This window comes from Penicillium atrosanguineum, assembly GCF_028827265.1.
Source record: "Penicillium atrosanguineum strain IBT 20685 chromosome Unknown utg000002l_segment0_segment0, whole genome shotgun sequence".
NCBI lineage: Eukaryota > Fungi > Ascomycota > Eurotiomycetes > Eurotiales > Aspergillaceae > Penicillium > Penicillium atrosanguineum.
Window position 1 is genome coordinate 3,686,367 of NW_026623134.1, and position 18,277 is coordinate 3,704,643.

The following is an 18,277-nucleotide window of genomic DNA, read 5'->3' on the forward strand; positions in this document are numbered from 1 at the left end:
GCCTAGATGTATCACGGGTCAAGCAAGAGTGTCTCTATGTCCTACAAGGTGCCACTTTATAAGTAAGCATGATTCTAAAACATTAAGAAGTATTCAAATTCGGTCAACTTTCTCGGTTCAGCAGACAGCTAGTCATAGCTCGATCGCAGAGTGCAGTCATAGCTCCTTCTTGAACACAAGTGTGGAATGCTGTCTTTCGTTGGGTCGTGCTCACAACCCGAGGTCTTTCAAGCTAAACATGACGATTAGTATGAGACTGATAAAGATCGGAATTAATTCCTTACTCGATCCCAAGAGGCCTGCAAATACTATCAGTAAAGTTCTCTTCGGATCACAGATCGAAGACTCACAGTTTGGTACCATTACCCAACAGATTATCACCAAGCACATCCTTGATAAGCCCGGCGCTGTCCCGCTTCTCGGCCTGAGTTTGGACAGGGGCTGCAAAGACCGCAGTCAGGAAAGAAAGGACGCAAATGATTTGAAGTTTCATTTTGTCTAGTCTTGCGTTAGCACTGCGATCATAGTCGCAAGTTATGAAACATACTTGACTGAGATGTGAGCTTTGTTTCGGAGAAGCATAAAGTGGATTGCATGAGGAGTTTAAATGAGCTTCAATTGTAGGATATGAACTGGTTCTCTCATATACCTGCATTCGGTGTCTGAGAAGCTTTTGGAAAATGCCGCGCCTAGTATGATGAATGTAGATCATTTACCGCATGCGGGTGACAGTCAAAAGTTGTCGACGTTCTAAGTAAGGCTATGGTTGATCATTCCCGAGGTTCTCGAATGCGGGCGCTCTTGTTTGTTTTGAGTGCCAGTATAGCATGAAATGGGGGTTTTAATGTTCTTGGATCATCCTGTTTAGCGACTCAACCTGAACGCCGGGCCTTTCCCCAAATAGGGGTGGCCATCTCAGATCGATGAGTCTGACAACCCCCCAAATTGAGGGCTTCGTGAATGTGCTCTCTTGTTTCAAAGCAGCGTTAATCCAGCGCCTATCAGACTGCCTCGGGATTCTATCACGTAAAGAGGTGGAGCGCTCATCAGAAGATTTTCGTTTCTCAAAACTAGACCATATCCCAAAGCCCCTGTCTATACCTATTCACATGAATAGGCACTCGATTTCGAGACAAATTGACATCCATCTCATGTGATGACGTTTCCCCATAGCATTTCCCTTTCTCTCTGCCCTGGGCTCCGGTACGCTCCTCGGCAGGCCGATCGAAAATCTCGTCCCTGAACTGGTATTAAGTGGATATGCCGAAACCCCATCCCCACAATCATTTTTCCCCGCGCCTGCTCCACAAAGGTAGCCCGGGATGGACAGGCCCGGGGGTCTCGGGGTCTCGGCTCTAAAAATCTCTTTCCTTCCTTGCTGTTCAAACTTCCCCGGGTAGCACAGCTGCCGGATTGCATTTGTCATGGCTGGAGACTATATCCCAAGGTGCAATCCGTATAAAGCCCTACCGGCCCCGAGCGCCGTCCTCGTCCAAGCCGACTTTTCCCACCCCGGCTGACCCGCCCCCTATCATGACGGGGAAGGGCCCTGACCCGGCCCCTGCGGCGGGACTGAAATCGGTATGTCAATCAATTCATTCCATACAAGCAATATCATCCCCTAAACTGAATCAACTAGGTCCTCCCAGCAAACGCGGAACCATGGTGGAAAATACCTCACCTAGTAACCCTTAACGGCTACATCGCCTGCCTGGTTCTTTTCTCCAGTACAGTCGGCTACGACATATCCCTCATGAATGGCCTCCAATCCCTAGACCAATGGCAATCGTTCATGCACCAGCCAACCGGCGCCTGGCTTGGCTTCGTCAACGCCCTGCAATCCCTCGGTAGCATGCTGTTCCAGCCCGTAAGCGCATGGTCTGCCAACCGTCTCGGGCGGAAGCGAACAGTTCTCATCGGGTATTTCTGGCTAGCTCTGGGCGTTGGTCTTCAAGTTGGGGCCCCGGACGCGAAGATGTTTGTTGCATCGCGTATGTTCGTTGGTATTGCAGGTGCTTGGTTCCAGGCTGCCGTTATCTTGGTCACTGAAATTGCGTATCCGTCGCATCGCTCTTTTGTTACGGCTGTATATATGTGTCAGTACTATGCTGGGTCGCTGCTGTCCGCTTGGATTGCATTTGGGACGAGGAATATGGATAGTAATTGGGCTTGGCGGATTCCTTCGCTAATGCAGATTGCCCTGCCGCTACTTGCTCTTCCGGGGGCTTTACTTATTCCCGAGTCGCCTCGTTGGTTGATTCGGCAGGAGCGAGTCGGGGAGGCGAGAGATATCTTGGTACGGCTCCATGCTGGAGGAGATGAGAGATCTGAACTTGTTGCTTTTGAGATGGACGAGATGATGCAGTCGACTGTGTTTGAGCAGAGTGCAAGCGAGAACTCTCGCTGGATCGACTGTGTCAAAACCCCGGGTAATCGGTATCGACTGTTCTTGAGTATTTCGCTGGGCTTCTTCTCCCAGTGGAATGGAGGGTGAGTTTCACCAGGGAACTCCGCCTTCACGACACGCTAATGACCCTTCCCTTAGTGGCGTTGTCTCCTATTATCTCACCCTGATTCTGGAGACAATCGGCATCACTTCCGTGACAGAACAAACATTAATCAATGGATTCCTTCAGCTCTGGAACCTAATAATGAGCATTGTCGGTGCAGGCCTCGTTGATCGAGCCGGCCGACGAACACTCTTCCTAGCATCCACAATAATCATGCTTCTCAGCTACATCTTGATCACGGCACTTTCCGGCTGCTTCAACACATCAGGTACGGCAGCAGTCGGAACCGCGGTTATCCCATTCCTGTTCCTCTACTACGCCGGCTACGACATCGCTTTCACTCCGCTGATGCTAGCCTACCCAGCCGAGATCTGGACATTCTCTCTGCGTGCCAAGGGAGTAGCCATCTGCGCGATGGCCAATTATGGGGCACTTGTTTTCAACCAGTTCATTAACCCCATTGCTTTCGGGGCCATCTCTTGGAAGTATTATTTTGTCTTTCTGGCCATTTTGTTAATTGTCCTGGTTACTGTCTACTACTATTACCCCGAGACGCATGGCTACTCTCTTGAGGAGATGGCTGTTATTTTCGATGGCGAATCAGCACGTGTTACAAATGGCATTTCAGCCAAAATGGAGCTACAGGAGAAACGCGCTGGGAATATTCCACATGTTGAGACTGTATGAACCCTCAGGAGGTCACATTCTTGAGGCTAATCAGTGGGGAGTGATCATGACTCTCAACAAACATAACCCGCACAAACTCAGATAGAAAAAAATAACTTCATAGCCAGCTTCACAATTCTCACTTCACACTCCCATTCGGCCCTTTCACAACCTCCCCACCCGCCTTCAAAACACCCTCTCGATCAGTAATAGCCCTAGCCCGAATATAAGGATCCAACGTCCAGTAATTACTCTTGAAATCCTCAATAACCGCATTTCTGCGCGCCTTCAACTCCTCCACCTTCGCCTTGTCCTCCTTCCCTTCAGCAAACGTCGTCGCCGAAACCCAGGCCGCGGTAGCAGCGAGCATCCGCAACCCAATCATCATGCGCTCATACATAAGAGAGTCGCGAGTCGCGGTATCCTTCATGACGGCGTTTTCATCAGCTACTGGCTCAATGTACTTATATTTCCAATCTTCGTCGCCAGCAAGCTCTTGGGGGATTTGATCGCGGGAGATGTATTTGTCTAGATCGGAGACTGAGCGGGTGAAGTGGACTTTGGAGGCTACCACGGGATCCATCCAGCCATGAATCAGTCTCCAGATTCCTGGTGGGGTTAGTATTTCTTTGAAGAGGCTTCGCCTTGATGGAGCTTACCAGAGAAAATCCAGGGTGCGTTGTGGATCAGTAGTTGGCCCAGTGATTCGGGGTAGTTTGCTTCGAAGCATTTGATAATGAACTTGACCGGTTGGTATTCCTGCAACAAATGTCAGCTTGACCATCAATCGTGTGGTTGGAAGGATCGGTACCATATTAGACAAAGAGAAGCCAGTCATATCAAAAACAATAGTCTGCAAACATGTCAGCTCAAATCCCCGCCCTGAAACCAAAGCAACAAACATACCCCCGTCTCAATGGGCGGAACCACAATCAGCCTCGTCGTCTCAATAACATGGACAATATACCTCTCCAGAACTTCTTCACTCTGAGCGCCAGGCTTATGAATCTTCACGCGCACATAGTTAACCGGCCGACCCTGCCTATCAAATCCATGCAGGAAACTCTTTCCCATCTTCAATTGCGCAACAAAATCCTTTCCCTCTTTCTGCTCCTTGGCACTGAGCTTCTCGTCCCTAGACTGCTCAAGAGCATACAGCTCCCCTTTAGGCAAGATATCATCATCGACATGCACCTCCTTCCTCCACAGAATATTGGACATCATCATCGCGAAACCCTTTCCAACATCCCACTTCCTGGCTCGCAGGAATCGCAGCAGAAGACTATCCGGATTTTCTTGCTTGATCATTTTCAATATCGAAAAGACCATTTCCTCGGGTGTCATCTGCGACAAGATCTTTTCCATGGATTTGATCTCTGATTCTTGAACCCCCCGTTTCCGTAGTGACGCGAACACGGCAGAGAAGTGCTCCGGCGTGACTTTACGCGTAGCCATTTCGGACATGATATTCGTCTTTGCATCCTTGTTTATCAAAGAGTCCACTTTATCGAGCGACTTCTGCTCTTTACCTTCTCCCTGTGTCTCAGGGGCATCTTTGAACTCAGTATCAGCCTCGCTTTTCAGCGCGGCGACGATGGCTTCCACTGTTGGCTCATGAACACGATCTAAGACTTCGAACAATTTATTTGGTGGACCCTCTGGAAGCTCGACTTCATATACAGCCGAGAGGACAGATGCCGCAGATGTGAAGAGGAGAACCCAGAGTTCTCGCAGCTTGGCATCTTGAGTAGGCGTCAGGTTGTGGACATACCCCGTCGATGTATCAGGTGTGATAGTCATGATTTAAGTAGGGTATAGGTTCAACGTCAGATTCAATTCCAACGGTGAAATCAAATTGATTAAATACAACGTGTGCTACATCCCCTTTTTTCAAGGGTATTCGGACCACATGAATCCATGGAATCGAACCCCATATTTGGGGCTGCCGAGGCGCCCCCCCCTCAACAATTTCACAGGTCGTAGCCTCGGCGATTGCCGGTCGATCATCTGGATACTAACAGTTGGGGGGACCCGGGCCCCTTGACGGGTCCTTGACGGGTCCTTGACCGAACACGACCGTGGGGAAACCTCCAGGGCTATGCGGGGGAGCCTCTTGGCTTATGAACTGAAGTTACAGTCCGAGATTCAAATGAACGTGAAATTAATATTGTGATTAGCATGTATAGATCGACTCAATACAGTAAACCGTTGCCAAAAGAACATCCCAAACTTGCGAAATGCGCGGAACACACTAAACCCCATCTACTCCACCCAATCGCCCAACTTGGTCAACTTCAAATGCATCCCCTCAATAGGCTGACTCGTCAACGTCCCCCCGAACGTGATCTTCTGCTTCGGATCCTCCAACTCGAGCTGAAACTGTCCAAAAAGACCTGCGACCGCACACCGGAACTCAGCCTTTGCAAAATCCTTTCCAATACACGCTCTCGGTCCATGAAGAAACGTGATCTGTGCGAAATTCGTAGACGCCCCGCCATGCTTATTCGGCACTTGCTTGCCTTCTTTATCGGTGTCAATCCACCGTTCAGGAAGGAAGTCGTCCGCCGTCTCCCCCCAGAATTCATAACTGCGGTTGACGGATTGCGGACATAGTGCGATGGTTGTGCCTTTGGGGATTCTTTTGCCTGCGACGGTCGTGTCGCGGATGGCTTCGCGGCCTGTCATGGGGACCGTTGGGTAAAGACGGAGAACTTCTTGAATTACACCATTTAAGTAGGGCATTCCTTCGAGGTCTTGCCAAGATACTGAGGCATCAGGGGAGGGGATCGTAGCGCGAATTTCTTGACGGAGTCTCTCTTGGATATGTGGCTCTTTGCTGAGGTGGTAGCAGCACCATGTGAGGGCGCCAGCTGTGGTTTCGTGCTAGATGCTGTTAGGTTCGTATTCTCGCAAGAGCCAAGTGACTTACGCCAGCAGCAAGAATCGTAAGCATCTGATCAACCAGCTCACTATCACTGAACTCTCCACCTCGCATCATCGTTCCTAAGATATCACCTTCGGCCGGCTCCTGCTCGCTCTTTTCACGTGCAATCTGTGCTCGTTTCTCAACAAGGAGATCATGAAAGACCCGTCGCAAATACTTGACTCGTCTCGGGAGAGTAATATTCGCCTTGCACGGAATAAGTTTCACCATCCACTGAGGGAACAGCAGCGATGCGCCGAAAAGGACAAGCAAATCAGCAGAAGGCTTCAGAATAGCCGTATAATTCTGCGAGACGGGATCATTCTCATTCTCCAGAGACTGGAAATCACGGCCTATGGCCGCAGGACCGATAATATCCAGCGTCAACCGACTACGCCATTAGCCCTTTTGCCTCGATTCCCGCATAATAAAGAATACAAGAATACTCACTTTGCCCAACCCCCAATCTCAACCACCCCAACTGGCCCAACTGGCCCATCTGACCTACATCCAGCCTCCGGCTTAATCCTGATCTCCTGCTCCAACTGCTTCAAAAACAGCTGCGTTTTGCTCCACATAAGCGGATACATTGCACGAATATTTCTCATTGTGAACGCAGGCGTAACAGCCTTGCGCTGGGCGCGGTGCGCATCACCTTCGGAGAGAATCAGTCCGTACCCAAGACCGCGTGCAAGGAATGCTTGTCCGCCAGGCGGTTTGATGAAGTCATAGCTGTTCGTATTGAGTACGTCCATCAAGGCCCGGTGGTTTGTTGCGAGGAGGAAGCTATAGTTCAGGGCTTCGCGGAAGTGGATCAGGCCTTCGTTTGGGATTGTGCGGAGCCAATCTATGGTTATTTGGCCTCGGGGATGACGCATGAAGACTTTGGCGCCGATTAAAGGGCCCTTGGATTGTTAGATGGGGTCTTTGGAATGGAACGGGGTATGGTACGTACATGAACTGTTGGAAGGTGTCTCAGGGGATTGAAGAAGAATGGCCAAATAAAGATGTTCCATATTGCTAGTATGATGAAGTTGATGCAGAATGCGTAGAGAAATATGGTCGCTGGTCGCTCTGGGCTTAGCTGGGAGGCGATTACCAGGAGGGTCTCGATGACTGTAGAAGGGATCAGAAGGAGGAGACTATCTTTTGCGGATGCCATATTGAGTATTTTCGAAGAGTGTCCAGTTAGTTCAAAACTTCCACAGGCCCAAGTTTCTTTTCTAGGGTTCCATTGCCATACGCCGATGAAGTTTATATACTACGATCCGCGCTCACATGTGTTTAGACATGATGTATACACTTTGAGAGTTACTCATCAACCTAATATCCAACCAGTCTCTGATCATTCACAGCTCATTACTACCTACAGGCATGACGAATGGATACAGTAGTTCGAATCTCACATGAAGAACACCTAGGTGCCAGGGTCCGCCTAAAATGCGGGGAACGTCCCTAGCGCGTCCCAACAGTTTCTGCCTCCGATTAAAGTTCCGGGGATGTCATAGAGATTTAAGCGAATCTGGGGGGTCTTCACATGTGAGATGGTTCGGACGCACTGCTTACTATCTTTGGAATGCAGGGCGAGCGAACCAGCGTGTGCTTTGAGTGGAATTACCCATTCGGGTATATCTGGTGCACATCGATGATACTTCAGCTACGCAGGTTTTCCAGCTATAACGACTACTATTCCCATGGAGACAGGCTGTAAAGATGCCCGAATATTACATAACCTTACATTTCGGGCCATCGCCGTAGAGTTCGTGTGGTGTGTAGTATGTGGCAGTTGGGCTTTGGTGCTTGGCTCAGCGCTCGATGGCCTCTGGTGTGTACGTGTGCCTGTTCTGCATCGCACTGCCATTACAGTGGAAGATACAAGGTAACCCTTTTTAGGTGCCTAGGTAGAAAACGGGTATTGAATCATTGACATCCCATTATTTGCTGTCCTAAATGTACAGTCTTCATACATCGTGTAAACACATCAAACATTATGAACAAGGTAGATCCAGTTCCCTCCCATAAGATCTCTTCATAGCAAAACAATTAGCTCGAAAATGCAATAGCCAATGGCTTTATATATGCAATCAAACAGACCCTTATTTTGGATTATACTTTTCCTTCCAGATCCTATCAACCCCGTTAGCCTTCTCATCATATGAAAGAACACAAGACAAAACATACCATGAATTCCCAACCGTCGGACCGCTACTCTCCTCGGCAAGTCTCAGATACTTGGCTGCCTTGAACTGTGGCTCGCGGATTAGCAAAAATTCAACAATCTCTATCAGTCTCTCATACCTTGTCCTTCTTCCCACCAAAGCCCTCAAGATAACACCAAGCAACCTGGTCCATGGCATCCGTGTCACCCAGATTAGCCGCCGTCTCGTAATATTGCCGAGCGGCAAAAGGGTCTTTCGTCACGCCCCAGCCATTACGGAAACAATTCGCCAGCTCGAACATGGCGAGCACGAGTTCGCCCTTAGCGACGCCGCCTTTCTTCATGCCAGCGCGGAGTGCCTCAGACTCCACGGCAGCTGAGTTTGACGCTGCGGCTGATAAGTAGGAAACAGCTTGGGTTTCATCTTTGGCACAGCCCCAGCCGTGTCTAATTGAGTCAGTATATATTGAAGAGACATAACAGAAACGAAAGCATACCGAAGAGCCAGTCCGTACAAAACCTGACTGAGAGGGTTATTCGTGTCATTGGGATCAGCCAGCTGGCCGAACATTTGCGTTGATCGCTCCAGATCTAGATATAATCAGTACCGCATATCAAACCTCACTTTCAAGCCCGACTTACCTCCAGCCTCATGCAACCGAATAGCCTCCTGGATATTAATCTATAGGCAATCATTAGCACTTCACCGTGAAAACATCCAAATCTATAAGAAGCTCACATCATCCTGCACACCCACATTCCCCTGACTCGAACTCCTCGACCTCGCCTTCTCACTCCCCAGATCCCCCTCCGATGCTCTCGGCGAAAGCTGCCCGAACTGCGGATTCTGCTGGACAAGCACCGTTGCCCTCCTCTCCCACGCCTCCTCCCTCGCCTCCTTGTCGCCCTGCTCGTCTACCATCTGCGGCAAATCTGCCGGAATATTTGCAGACGAATTACGTGAATCACTCCGGTGCCGCCCATCAAGGTGTAGCAGGCTCGAGAGGCGGCGCTCACGGGTGCGGGTTGGAGATGGGCTTGAGGCGGATTCGGAGCGGGGGGAACGGTGGAGGAATGAGAAGCTTCGGCGTGGGGTTGAGAGGGTTGGGCGACTTTCCGGGGATATTGGGGAGAGAGGAGGGAATTCGTCGGTGTGTGTTGGTGGTGTGATTATTTCTTGGGTATTGGTGGTCGTGCGCATGAAGGTGATTTCGGGGGTGGGCGGAGAGATTGACGTTTGTTGCGGTTGTCCGGATTGTTTCTCTGAGCTTAATTCGTCCCGTTTCTGGAGGATATTTCGTAAGGATGGCATCTTGTTCGATTAACCAGGTTATATCTGATCTGATCCGATTTGATGTGATGTGATGCGATGCGATGCGATTCAGATGAGATGAGATGCGGAGGCGTGGGGATGGGGCGGGCTCGGGTGGAGAAAGGGAAAGACTAGAGCGCTCGATAGATACAAATGCTTCAGGTGAAGGGAAGGACTCAAATTCAAAGATGAGATTTAAGAATAGAAAGAAAGGTTGCGGGGGGGCTGTGCCGCAGCTGAGACACCCGGTCCTTGGGTCAGGCGGCTAATCTAAATGAAGGCGCTTAGCTTGATCATGGAAACTAACGGTTGCTCCTGGGGGTTTTGTTACCGGTAGTCAATACAAATTACGGATGTACATATACAGTATGCTCGTGGTTCTATAGATATGATGCACGTCCCACATATGTGGCTTTCTGGGTCGGTCCCTGCGTCCCTAGCGTGGCCACCGGGTTTACCAGGCACTCCGGAGCTTCGGAGTAACTTCATCCTATTCGGGCGTCGAAGACGTCCAAGGCTAAGGTATGTACTTAGCTTGATACGTAAGAATCGCCGAGTCCTGTAAGAGAAGTACCCAGGTGGGTACTGATCCTCCCTTGCAACAAGCTAGCCGTTTGATGGCCATTACGCGTTCCACTCCAAAACGATCAGATCCGAGCTCTATCAACCCAATACGAGCGGGAGAGTTTAGGTCGAGCTAAAGACGAATATAGTTGGAATCAAATGGTATTGCAATTCTAACTCAGCAGATGCAACTAGCCCCTATAGTTTTGTACACAATGGTAACAGCCGACGGAGCCACCGGTGACCATTTAGATAGCCTTGGCAGCCATGATGCCTGTTCACCGTCAGTACGAGATTAGAAAGCCACCAGAAGGGGAAGAAAACTCACGCTCAACATCGGCAACGCTCTGCTGGAGGATCTGCTGCAGAACCTTGGGGTTCTCAAGCTCCTTCTGGATCTTGCCAATGATGGACTCGGCAAGCTCACGCTGCTGGCGCTGCTTGACCTGGGCCTCGTAGCGGACCCAGGAGTCAAGAACCTGCTTGGCCTCAGTAGCCAGAGCGGTGCGCTGCTCGAGCTCGAAGGCCTGGGACTCAAGCTGGGCGGTTTCCTGCAAAAGCAAGTCAGGTCGTATTCCCGGGACACACATCCAAATCAAGGGAATCCTACCTTGGAAACAGCGAACAGCTGCTTGGTGACATCGACAACACCGGACATCTGGGAGACGTTGTCAATGCGCTGCTGGACAGCGTTGGTGTGGTCGGCACGGGCAGCGTTCAGGATGTCCTTGTGCTTCTGGACCTGGCCCTCAGCCCAGTCGCGGTAAGCAGGGCCACCGTACTTGGCAACAGCGGTGAAGACGGAGAGCAGACAGAAGGCGGCGACGGTCTCCTCGTTCATCACGTAGAGCTCGTTGCTGATGGCGGCAATGGACAGACCGGCGACGGCGGACAGAGTGGCGGTCTTGGACACCAGCGAGTTACCGGGGATGGCGTTCAGGATGGACTGAGCCTTCTTCTCGGGGGTCTCAGCGGGGGTGGTGGCCGCGCGGGTCGAGGTCAGGATAGAGACGGCAGGGACGCGGGCAGCGATGGTCGGCCGCAGCCGGGCGGCGCCTAAGGGGTGAAGTCAGCATCTGAAAGGAGCGAATCGAGTTGGCGAGGTCGGGAAGCGGCGTACCCATGGCACTCTTAGCAAGACGCGAAGCCATTGTTGGAGATGAGAGAGATCTTGAATATGTGAGGGTGAACCGAAGAGGAGACTTGAAGTCGGGACGGCTAGGACGGGCTTGCAAACACTAACCGTTTAAGGCCTAGCGCAGGCCCGCGGAAAAACCCGGTTCCGATCTTCGAAAAATCGCAGCCGAGAAAAAAAGTAACAAGTTCCGAGATCACGCCAGCGACTTTGTTCTTGCGCCCAAAATGCCTGCGCCGGTTGAGCTGAACAGCTCCAAGAAGCGCAAGAGCTCCAAGAATGGTGCCCCTTCATCTAAGCGCCGTGCGGTCGCTGAAGAAAGCGCCGATACTGTTACAATCGAAAAGCTCGAGAACCAAGTCGCGGAGTCGCGCAAATACTACAACAATATTGCGACCCTAATTTCCATGCTGAATGTTGATTCCTCAGCCAAAAAGCCCGAGCTTGCTGTCGCGGTATCTCTATGCCGAGTGTTCAGCAGATTGATTGCCGCGGGCAACTTTGTCGATTCGAGCCGTGCGGCTGAGAATGAGAAGATCGTGGTGGCATGGCTGAAGGAGCGGGCCTTGGAATACCAGAGAGCATTGATGGCTATCATGCGTGAAGCCGACATTGACTCTCAAGTCACTGCCTTGAGCTTGGCTATGCGCATGTTGAAGGCACGCATTACACACATCCCGGGAGCAGAGCACAACATCTGGACTACCCTTTTCAGCGAGACTTTCGAAGCCATTGTTGAAGCTCGGGATGGCCAGGACTTGCGGACTGAATTTGTCTCCAAGTACCTGAAGGAATACGAGGATATCAGATATCACTTCTTCGTGCAAGTATCGTAAGTACTACTTTTGGGGATGGAAGTATACAAGTTATTGACTTTAAACAGTGAATACGCAGAGACTCGCCGAAGCTCCACCACCCTCGAAACCCTCATCTCCCTCCTCTCCGCCTGCGGCGACGTCCCCAGCGAAACCCACAAATTTGAGACCTTCTTCGTGGAGCCCGCAGCCACCAACAAACGCATCCATTCCGTCAACGCCCACAAGAAGCGAGCCCAGGAAGCATGGCTGGCCATCCTCCGCAACAACCTCTCCCAGGCGCAGCGCAAGTCCCTCCTCCGCATCATGGTGCACACCATCGAGCCATGGCTTAGCCGACCAGAGCTCCTGATGGACTTCCTGACGGACTCCTACAACGCGGGCGGCGCCACCTCCCTCCTCGCTCTGTCGGGTCTCTTCTACCTGATTCAACACAAGAACCTCGACTACCCCCAATTTTTCGCAAAACTCTACTCCCTCCTGGACGCAGACCTCCTGCACTCCAAGCACCGCTCCCGCTTCTTCCGCCTGCTGAACACCTTCCTCTCTTCCACCCATCTTCCCGCCGCCCTCGTCGCAAGCTTCATCAAGCGTCTTTCTCGCCTGGCTCTGAACGCCCCTCCGTCCGCTATCGTGGTCATCGTTCCGTTCATGTATAACCTCTTCAAGAGCCACCCCACCTGCACTTTCATGATGCACCGCGAGATCCGCGACAAGGAGCTAGCAGCCGATATCGAGGCGCGGGGAATGGACGATATCTTTGATATGTCGGAGTTGGATCCCCTGCACACGAACGCCATCGAGAGCAGTTTGTGGGAGATTGAGACTCTGCAATCTCACTACCACCCCAACGTTGCGGCTATTGCCCGCATTATCTCGGAGCAGTTCACAAAGCAGTCGTATAACCTGGAGGATTTCCTGGACCACACGTACCAGGGCATGTTGTCCGGAGAGCTCGGTACTGGCGAGAAGCCGCTCCGCAAGCCGCCCGTTGTGGAGTACCAGATTCCCAAGCGTATTTTCACGGATCGTATGCTTGTTGAAGATGGTGGTGTGGACTCCGGCCCGGGCAGCTTCATGCGTGCGCTGTGGGACTTTTGATTTTGCATATACTCCATGAGTTAGACGGGCGTTTGAGGTTCTGTACAAAAATTCTATTGATCCATGACATGCCAGTCATGAAAAGAAAGTCTACCTAAGCTATCTACTTAAAAATAAAAGCTGTCCCAAGGAATGAACAAGTGCAAGTCAGTAGCGTCAACAAAACCATCCCTAACTTTCTCATCACCTTCGGCCGACCACCTAGACCAACCTCGTCGTATCAAGAAAATAGTTTCCAGCTGGTCGAAACCCAGGCGCAACTCGATAATGCCTCGCATTATGTATCAACACAGTTCCGCTCCTCTGGTCCAGACTCGGATCATACTGCAAGAACGGCCTAGGCTCAGGCTCACCAACCGGCAACACAACAGCCGTATGTCCATCCGCAAGCGTATGCGGATAATAATCACAAAGCAAATCCAAACTGAAAATGCCCCTCTTCATATCTGTCAATTTGTCCTCATCAATAATCAAATACGTTGCATTCTGAACATGCGCGCGCATCTTCTCGAGAATCCTTGCTGCCTTGCGTCGCCGATGTTCACGCTCCCAGTAGGCGTGTTCCTCAATAATTTCCAGTTCCCAGATAACCTGCGCCTCGGTCGCTGCGAAGTGGACGGAGTTGTGGATTAGATTGAGCATTGTATGGAGGCGTGTTGCTGTTTTGTTGAAGAGCGAATCTATTCGTCGCCGGGCTTGGTTCACGAAACGAGTTATAACTTGTAGGGTTTCGTGGGTGTACATGCTGTCCCAGAAGGAGAACCAGATGGCGGATCCGACGCGGGAGGCTGTTATGCGGCTTAGTTCCAGGGTTGTTATCATGTTGTGGCAGACTGTTATTGAGGATACGGCGCTGAGGCGACATTGGTTAAGGGATTCGAGGTGGTGGGCTGTTAGTAGGGAGTGGCTGGGGCTTGTGTCTGGGTTAAGGAGGGGGTTTGGGGAGTCTGAGGTTGTGTAGTAGCGAAGGTGGCCGCGGGATGGTGTTGACAGGACTGTTGAAGTAAGGCATGAGCTGGATGAGTATGCGTAGCTGAGTGTTGTGGCTCGTGTTTCTCGTGAAAAGTGGGCTAGGCCTGAGGATGGTCCGTGGGATGAAGATGATGTTGAGCCTGGCTCAGTGTCTGGTTCTGGGGTTGAGGATGTTGCTCGTTGGAAGTCTGGCATCGGTATGTATAGAGAAAATGGTTTGTTGTGAGATTGAATCGTGGGGTAGTGAGTGAATGTATAGCTCAATGAGAGATTTAGCATTAGCAATAAAAGCAGTTCTTGAATAAAAGCAGTTCTTGAATAAAAGCAGTTCTTGAATGAGTGTGTTTGGTCAGTCAATGAATCTCAGGCTGAACTCGACTCGCGGTGTAGTTTTAGTCAAGGAAACTGCTCTCCAACTTGTCCTATTGCCAGATCAGGCAAGATAGTCAAGTCCCAAAGGACCTCCTCATTATTTCTGAGCATCCTATCTTCATCTTCTATACCCAGGATGTTGTCTTATCAACCTCGTTTTCCGTAGAACTCAATGCTGGCTGATCGAGTATGAAGATCAACAACAATAACAACAGAGTATGGAATAGACTCGTCGATCCTAAGACAAAGTCACGCGATCGACCACACTTGAGACACTTGGTCGGATTTGGAAGAAAGAATTCTCCTTCCAGCGAGCAGTGGACAGTGCAGATGTCAACGGCCGCCCTTGCTTATATGATCGACCAAGCTCTATCTCAGCGGCGTCACCACTATCAAGATCCCATCACCCCTTGGAATGGATTTTTAGGGTCAGAGTTGCCTCAAGACATGCGCAGAAATGTTTGGCCTAGCCGAACGGGCACGGTCTACAGCCCTATACCTGGATACTTTGACACCTTGATTCTGGGCACTTGGGGCACTCGGGAAGGGATGGCATGCTCGACTGAACCATTCTGTGACTATCAACTCTGGTCAGTCCTGAGTACCCGATTGATGATTGTTCTCTGACCGGGAGGCTGACATGGAGATGTAGGTCTCATCCCAAAGACAGATGAGAATCCCCATCCATCACGACATCGCAAGCCTCAATACCCTTCAACGGCCATTCGTTCCTAGTCGGCTGCGGGGAAGAATTCCAATTGTTTACTGAAGGCATTCCCCAAACAGTTGGATGGAAATACCTCTCCCACCACTCAGAGATGGTGCTGAACTAGCCCGGAATGTCACATTCCCTCCCATTGCGCAGTTAGTATCAACATTGGGTACCGACACGCGAAATTCTCGCCAATTCTGCGGGGCTGGGCGAGATCACAGCGCTTCTGGCAAGAGGATAAGAATCGTCGTGCGCCACCGGTATCCTGGCTTTTTAATTCTATCGGTCTTGAATCGTCGACAACTCTACACGGCACTAATACTTCTACTTTCTTTAATATCCCACCTCTAGGTCATTCGTTCTTTTTTTCAGCACCATGCATTTCAACAGTGTCCTCGCCGTGTCCGCTACCCTTTTCGCTCTGGGCCTCGCTGCCGACCCCTTGGCCTTCACCAGCTGGCCCAAGGATGTCCAGGCCGGCAAGCCCGTTACTTTGACTTGGGCCGGTGCCGCTCCTGATCAGGTACAATGAACAGCACCTTGTTTCATATACAGATGCTGATCTATAATAGCCCGTTACCTTGACTCTCCGTAAAGGGTCCGCCGGTAACCTTAGTGATGTGGAGGTCATGACTGCTCAAGGCAAGGACGGCACTTTCACCTGGACTCCCGGCAAGAACGTCAAGGAGGGCCAGACCTATGCCTTCCAGGTCAGCCAGGGTGGCCAGCGCAACTACTCTGCCCTGCTCAAGGCCGGCGCCCCGGTTCCCTCTGTCTCGGATACCACCGAGGATGGAACCACCGCCACTGGAACTACTGCTTCTGGCACCTCGGCGACAAGTGATGCCACCACCACCACCACCGGTACCAGCACTGGCACTAGCTCCGGCACTACCACCGATACTACCACCGGTGCTACTCAGACCACTGGCATCACCAGCAAGCCCCTGATCAGTTCAGCCGCATCGGCCACTCCCTCCAGCAGCCCAGCATCTACCTCCGTTGTTAGCAGCACCGTCACTTCCGATGGTCCCATGATGACCGACGAGTCCACTCACAAGAAGGCCAAGCACAGCGCCGGTGTCCAGAACGCTGCTTCGCCCCTTCAGTACTCCATGAACCTTATTGGGGGTGCTCTGGGTCTTTTGGTCTATCTGGTCCAGTAGACGTGAGAGGGTAGATTGGTTGAATGTATGGGCAAGTCACTAGTTTAAAATCATTCAAAACCTTCATGTATATAAACCCAATACCCCTTGATATCGAAAGGTGGCTTTTGATTGGCGTTAAGAGGTAATGAACTCATTTCATTGTTAGGGGGTTAAGGTGTTCACGATGATGTTTATCCACGGAAGTAGCTCGGCGGTGGAGCGTTCCTGAAAGTCAATAATTCGTTCCTGAAACAAAGCTCCATCAACTTTCCACCTTCAACCTTCAACCTCCCTACACAACACTAGATCTTCTCGCGTCACCTCTTTACTACTAGTCTCTCTGTTCGTCTTGTCTTATTTGGGGCTTTCATCGATGTCACGTTAAGCCCGAAACCCATCGCGACCTCAAATGAGTCTCGGCGATGATTAAGCGCCGAAATAAAGCAACAACTACCCATTTGGCCCAATTGAGATTTGATAAAGGTACGCAAAGTCCTCTGAACTTTGCTTTTGTCCTCCTGGGCTTCCTTCCCATCCCCGCCCATCGCCGTACTTCCGAAAACAGCGAGCCCCAGCCGTCAATATGGCGCGTCTGGGGCGTGCCATGCGCCGCTTCACCTCACGTCCACGCCTCGACAGCATTACTGACTCAATCTCCGTGATCTCTACAGAAGCCCCACAAGTCAATCTCCCACATGTGGACACTCAATTGAACATGCACCAATTCAACGGCTTTTTTGAAGACGGATCCACGGCCGCCGATGGCCTCAGAGGTTAGTCCCATTCTACGTTTTACTCGGCTTCAATGCTCATTCTGCCTCTTACAGATTCCCAAAGTTCTGCTTCCATACCCTCCCATGCACCCGCGAGCCCCGATTCAAACACCGAAGCTCCAACAGAATGGTCGGCCGTCGGCCACGCGGCTGCCACCGGCAAGTCGGGACGAGTCATTCACAACCTCCAAGAGGAAATCGCACGCTTGACCCGAGAATGCAACATGTACCGGTCGCGCGCGGAGGAGACGCAAAGGTCGAACGAAACACTCAAGATCCAAGTGCAAAACATGAGCGAGCGAGTCCGGAACCTGGAGCAAGTCCATGAGACCAACCTCAATTCGATCGCCCGCAAAGACAAGAAAGTGGAGGAGCTGCGCAACGAGCTACATAGTGAGCGAATTAAGCGCCAAGACGCGGACGCCAATGCCAGCAAGACCAACCAGACCATGCAAGACGAACGCGAGAACCACAACCGCGAGCAAGCCAAGACGCAGGAGATCGCCAAATTCCATGAGACACAGTACGAAGTTCTCGCCAGCACGACCAAGCGCGACAAAGCCGATCTCAGCAAACGATTCAAGACACTTTTCGCGGAACTACAGACCCTGGCACAGGCGCAGAAAACCCAACATGTGTCATTCGACCGACTGGACATTATTGCCGAGCAAAAGAACCGTGAAATTGACAATCTGAGAGAAACGAACGAAAAACTCCTAGCCTGCCATGCCGACTACAAGACATATAAGGACGATGAGCTACGCGGAGAGATCGAGCGCTCACACGCCAACAACGATAGTATTGAGGCAACACTTGCATCGATCAAAGAAGTGCAAGCACAAATGAGATGGGCGATCCAAATCAACGACATGGAAAAGGAGCGAAAAAACAAGAAAGAGGAAAAGGAGCAAGCCAGCAAATAAACCATTGACAAAGGTATCCCATGAGCTCTCTCAGATCGAAATATCCATCCTGAAACTGACCATGTCATCAGTCCCATCTACTCCACTCCACACTAATTCGTCCCCAAACTACATACATACTCGCATATCGCCCCGCGCTACTATTGATATTCCCCTCATTTGCGGTGCACGGCGTTCCGGAAGCGCAGATACA

The 18,277-nt window shown here is 51.1% G+C and overlaps 10 protein-coding genes across 10 annotated transcripts; 4 read left to right on the forward strand and 6 right to left on the reverse strand.

Annotated features, from left to right (window-relative positions):
* Positions 1-210: 210 nt before the first annotated feature.
* On the reverse strand, positions 211-596 carry N7443_003152 (uncharacterized protein; the record flags this gene model as incomplete). Its single annotated transcript, XM_056883208.1, has 4 exons — positions 211-232; positions 285-299; positions 351-498; positions 548-596. The coding sequence occupies 4 exons, from the start codon at positions 594-596 to the stop codon at positions 211-213; spliced, it is 234 nt and encodes a 77-aa protein (XP_056745049.1).
* Positions 597-1,533: 937 nt separating this feature from the next.
* Positions 1,534-3,197, forward strand: N7443_003153 (uncharacterized protein; the record flags this gene model as incomplete). The annotated part of the gene is made up of 3 exons (XM_056883209.1): positions 1,534-1,581; positions 1,640-2,490; positions 2,546-3,197. 3 exons carry the CDS (start codon positions 1,534-1,536, stop codon positions 3,195-3,197), a joined length of 1,551 nt encoding a protein of 516 aa, XP_056745050.1.
* Positions 3,198-3,315: 118 nt separating this feature from the next.
* N7443_003154 (CRAL-TRIO domain-containing protein) lies at positions 3,316-4,976 on the reverse strand (the record flags this gene model as incomplete). Its single annotated transcript, XM_056883210.1, has 4 exons — positions 3,316-3,785; positions 3,836-3,935; positions 3,988-4,029; positions 4,083-4,976. 4 exons carry the CDS (start codon positions 4,974-4,976, stop codon positions 3,316-3,318), a joined length of 1,506 nt encoding a protein of 501 aa, XP_056745051.1.
* A 462-nt stretch (positions 4,977-5,438) lies between these two features.
* Positions 5,439-7,261, reverse strand: N7443_003155 (cytochrome P450; the record flags this gene model as incomplete). Its single annotated transcript, XM_056883211.1, has 4 exons — positions 5,439-6,059; positions 6,106-6,490; positions 6,550-7,004; positions 7,055-7,261. 4 exons carry the CDS (start codon positions 7,259-7,261, stop codon positions 5,439-5,441), a joined length of 1,668 nt encoding a protein of 555 aa, XP_056745052.1.
* A 934-nt stretch (positions 7,262-8,195) lies between these two features.
* Positions 8,196-9,569, reverse strand: N7443_003156 (tetratricopeptide repeat protein; the record flags this gene model as incomplete). Its single annotated transcript, XM_056883212.1, has 6 exons — positions 8,196-8,226; positions 8,281-8,345; positions 8,398-8,704; positions 8,755-8,848; positions 8,900-8,939; positions 8,997-9,569. 6 exons carry the CDS (start codon positions 9,567-9,569, stop codon positions 8,196-8,198), a joined length of 1,110 nt encoding a protein of 369 aa, XP_056745053.1.
* A 786-nt stretch (positions 9,570-10,355) lies between these two features.
* On the reverse strand, positions 10,356-11,284 carry atp4 (F1F0 ATP synthase subunit 4; the record flags this gene model as incomplete). The annotated part of the gene is made up of 4 exons (XM_056883213.1): positions 10,356-10,407; positions 10,462-10,684; positions 10,744-11,189; positions 11,254-11,284. The coding sequence occupies 4 exons, from the start codon at positions 11,282-11,284 to the stop codon at positions 10,382-10,384; spliced, it is 726 nt and encodes a 241-aa protein (XP_056745054.1). The 3' UTR covers positions 10,356-10,381.
* A 211-nt stretch (positions 11,285-11,495) lies between these two features.
* On the forward strand, positions 11,496-13,184 carry noc4 (ribosome biosynthesis protein NOC4; the record flags this gene model as incomplete). The annotated part of the gene is made up of 2 exons (XM_056883214.1): positions 11,496-12,100; positions 12,152-13,184. The coding sequence occupies 2 exons, from the start codon at positions 11,496-11,498 to the stop codon at positions 13,182-13,184; spliced, it is 1,638 nt and encodes a 545-aa protein (XP_056745055.1).
* A 201-nt stretch (positions 13,185-13,385) lies between these two features.
* On the reverse strand, positions 13,386-14,351 carry N7443_003159 (uncharacterized protein; the record flags this gene model as incomplete). The annotated part of the gene is made up of 1 exon (XM_056883215.1): positions 13,386-14,351. The coding sequence occupies one exon, from the start codon at positions 14,349-14,351 to the stop codon at positions 13,386-13,388; it is 966 nt and encodes a 321-aa protein (XP_056745056.1).
* A 1,265-nt stretch (positions 14,352-15,616) lies between these two features.
* Positions 15,617-16,406, forward strand: N7443_003160 (GPI anchored serine-threonine rich family protein; the record flags this gene model as incomplete). Its single annotated transcript, XM_056883216.1, has 2 exons — positions 15,617-15,763; positions 15,813-16,406. The coding sequence occupies 2 exons, from the start codon at positions 15,617-15,619 to the stop codon at positions 16,404-16,406; spliced, it is 741 nt and encodes a 246-aa protein (XP_056745057.1).
* A 565-nt stretch (positions 16,407-16,971) lies between these two features.
* Positions 16,972-18,084, forward strand: N7443_003161 (uncharacterized protein; the record flags this gene model as incomplete). Its single annotated transcript, XM_056883217.1, has 2 exons — positions 16,972-17,161; positions 17,216-18,084. 2 exons carry the CDS (start codon positions 16,972-16,974, stop codon positions 18,082-18,084), a joined length of 1,059 nt encoding a protein of 352 aa, XP_056745058.1.
* Between the last annotated feature and the right edge of the window lie 193 nt (positions 18,085-18,277).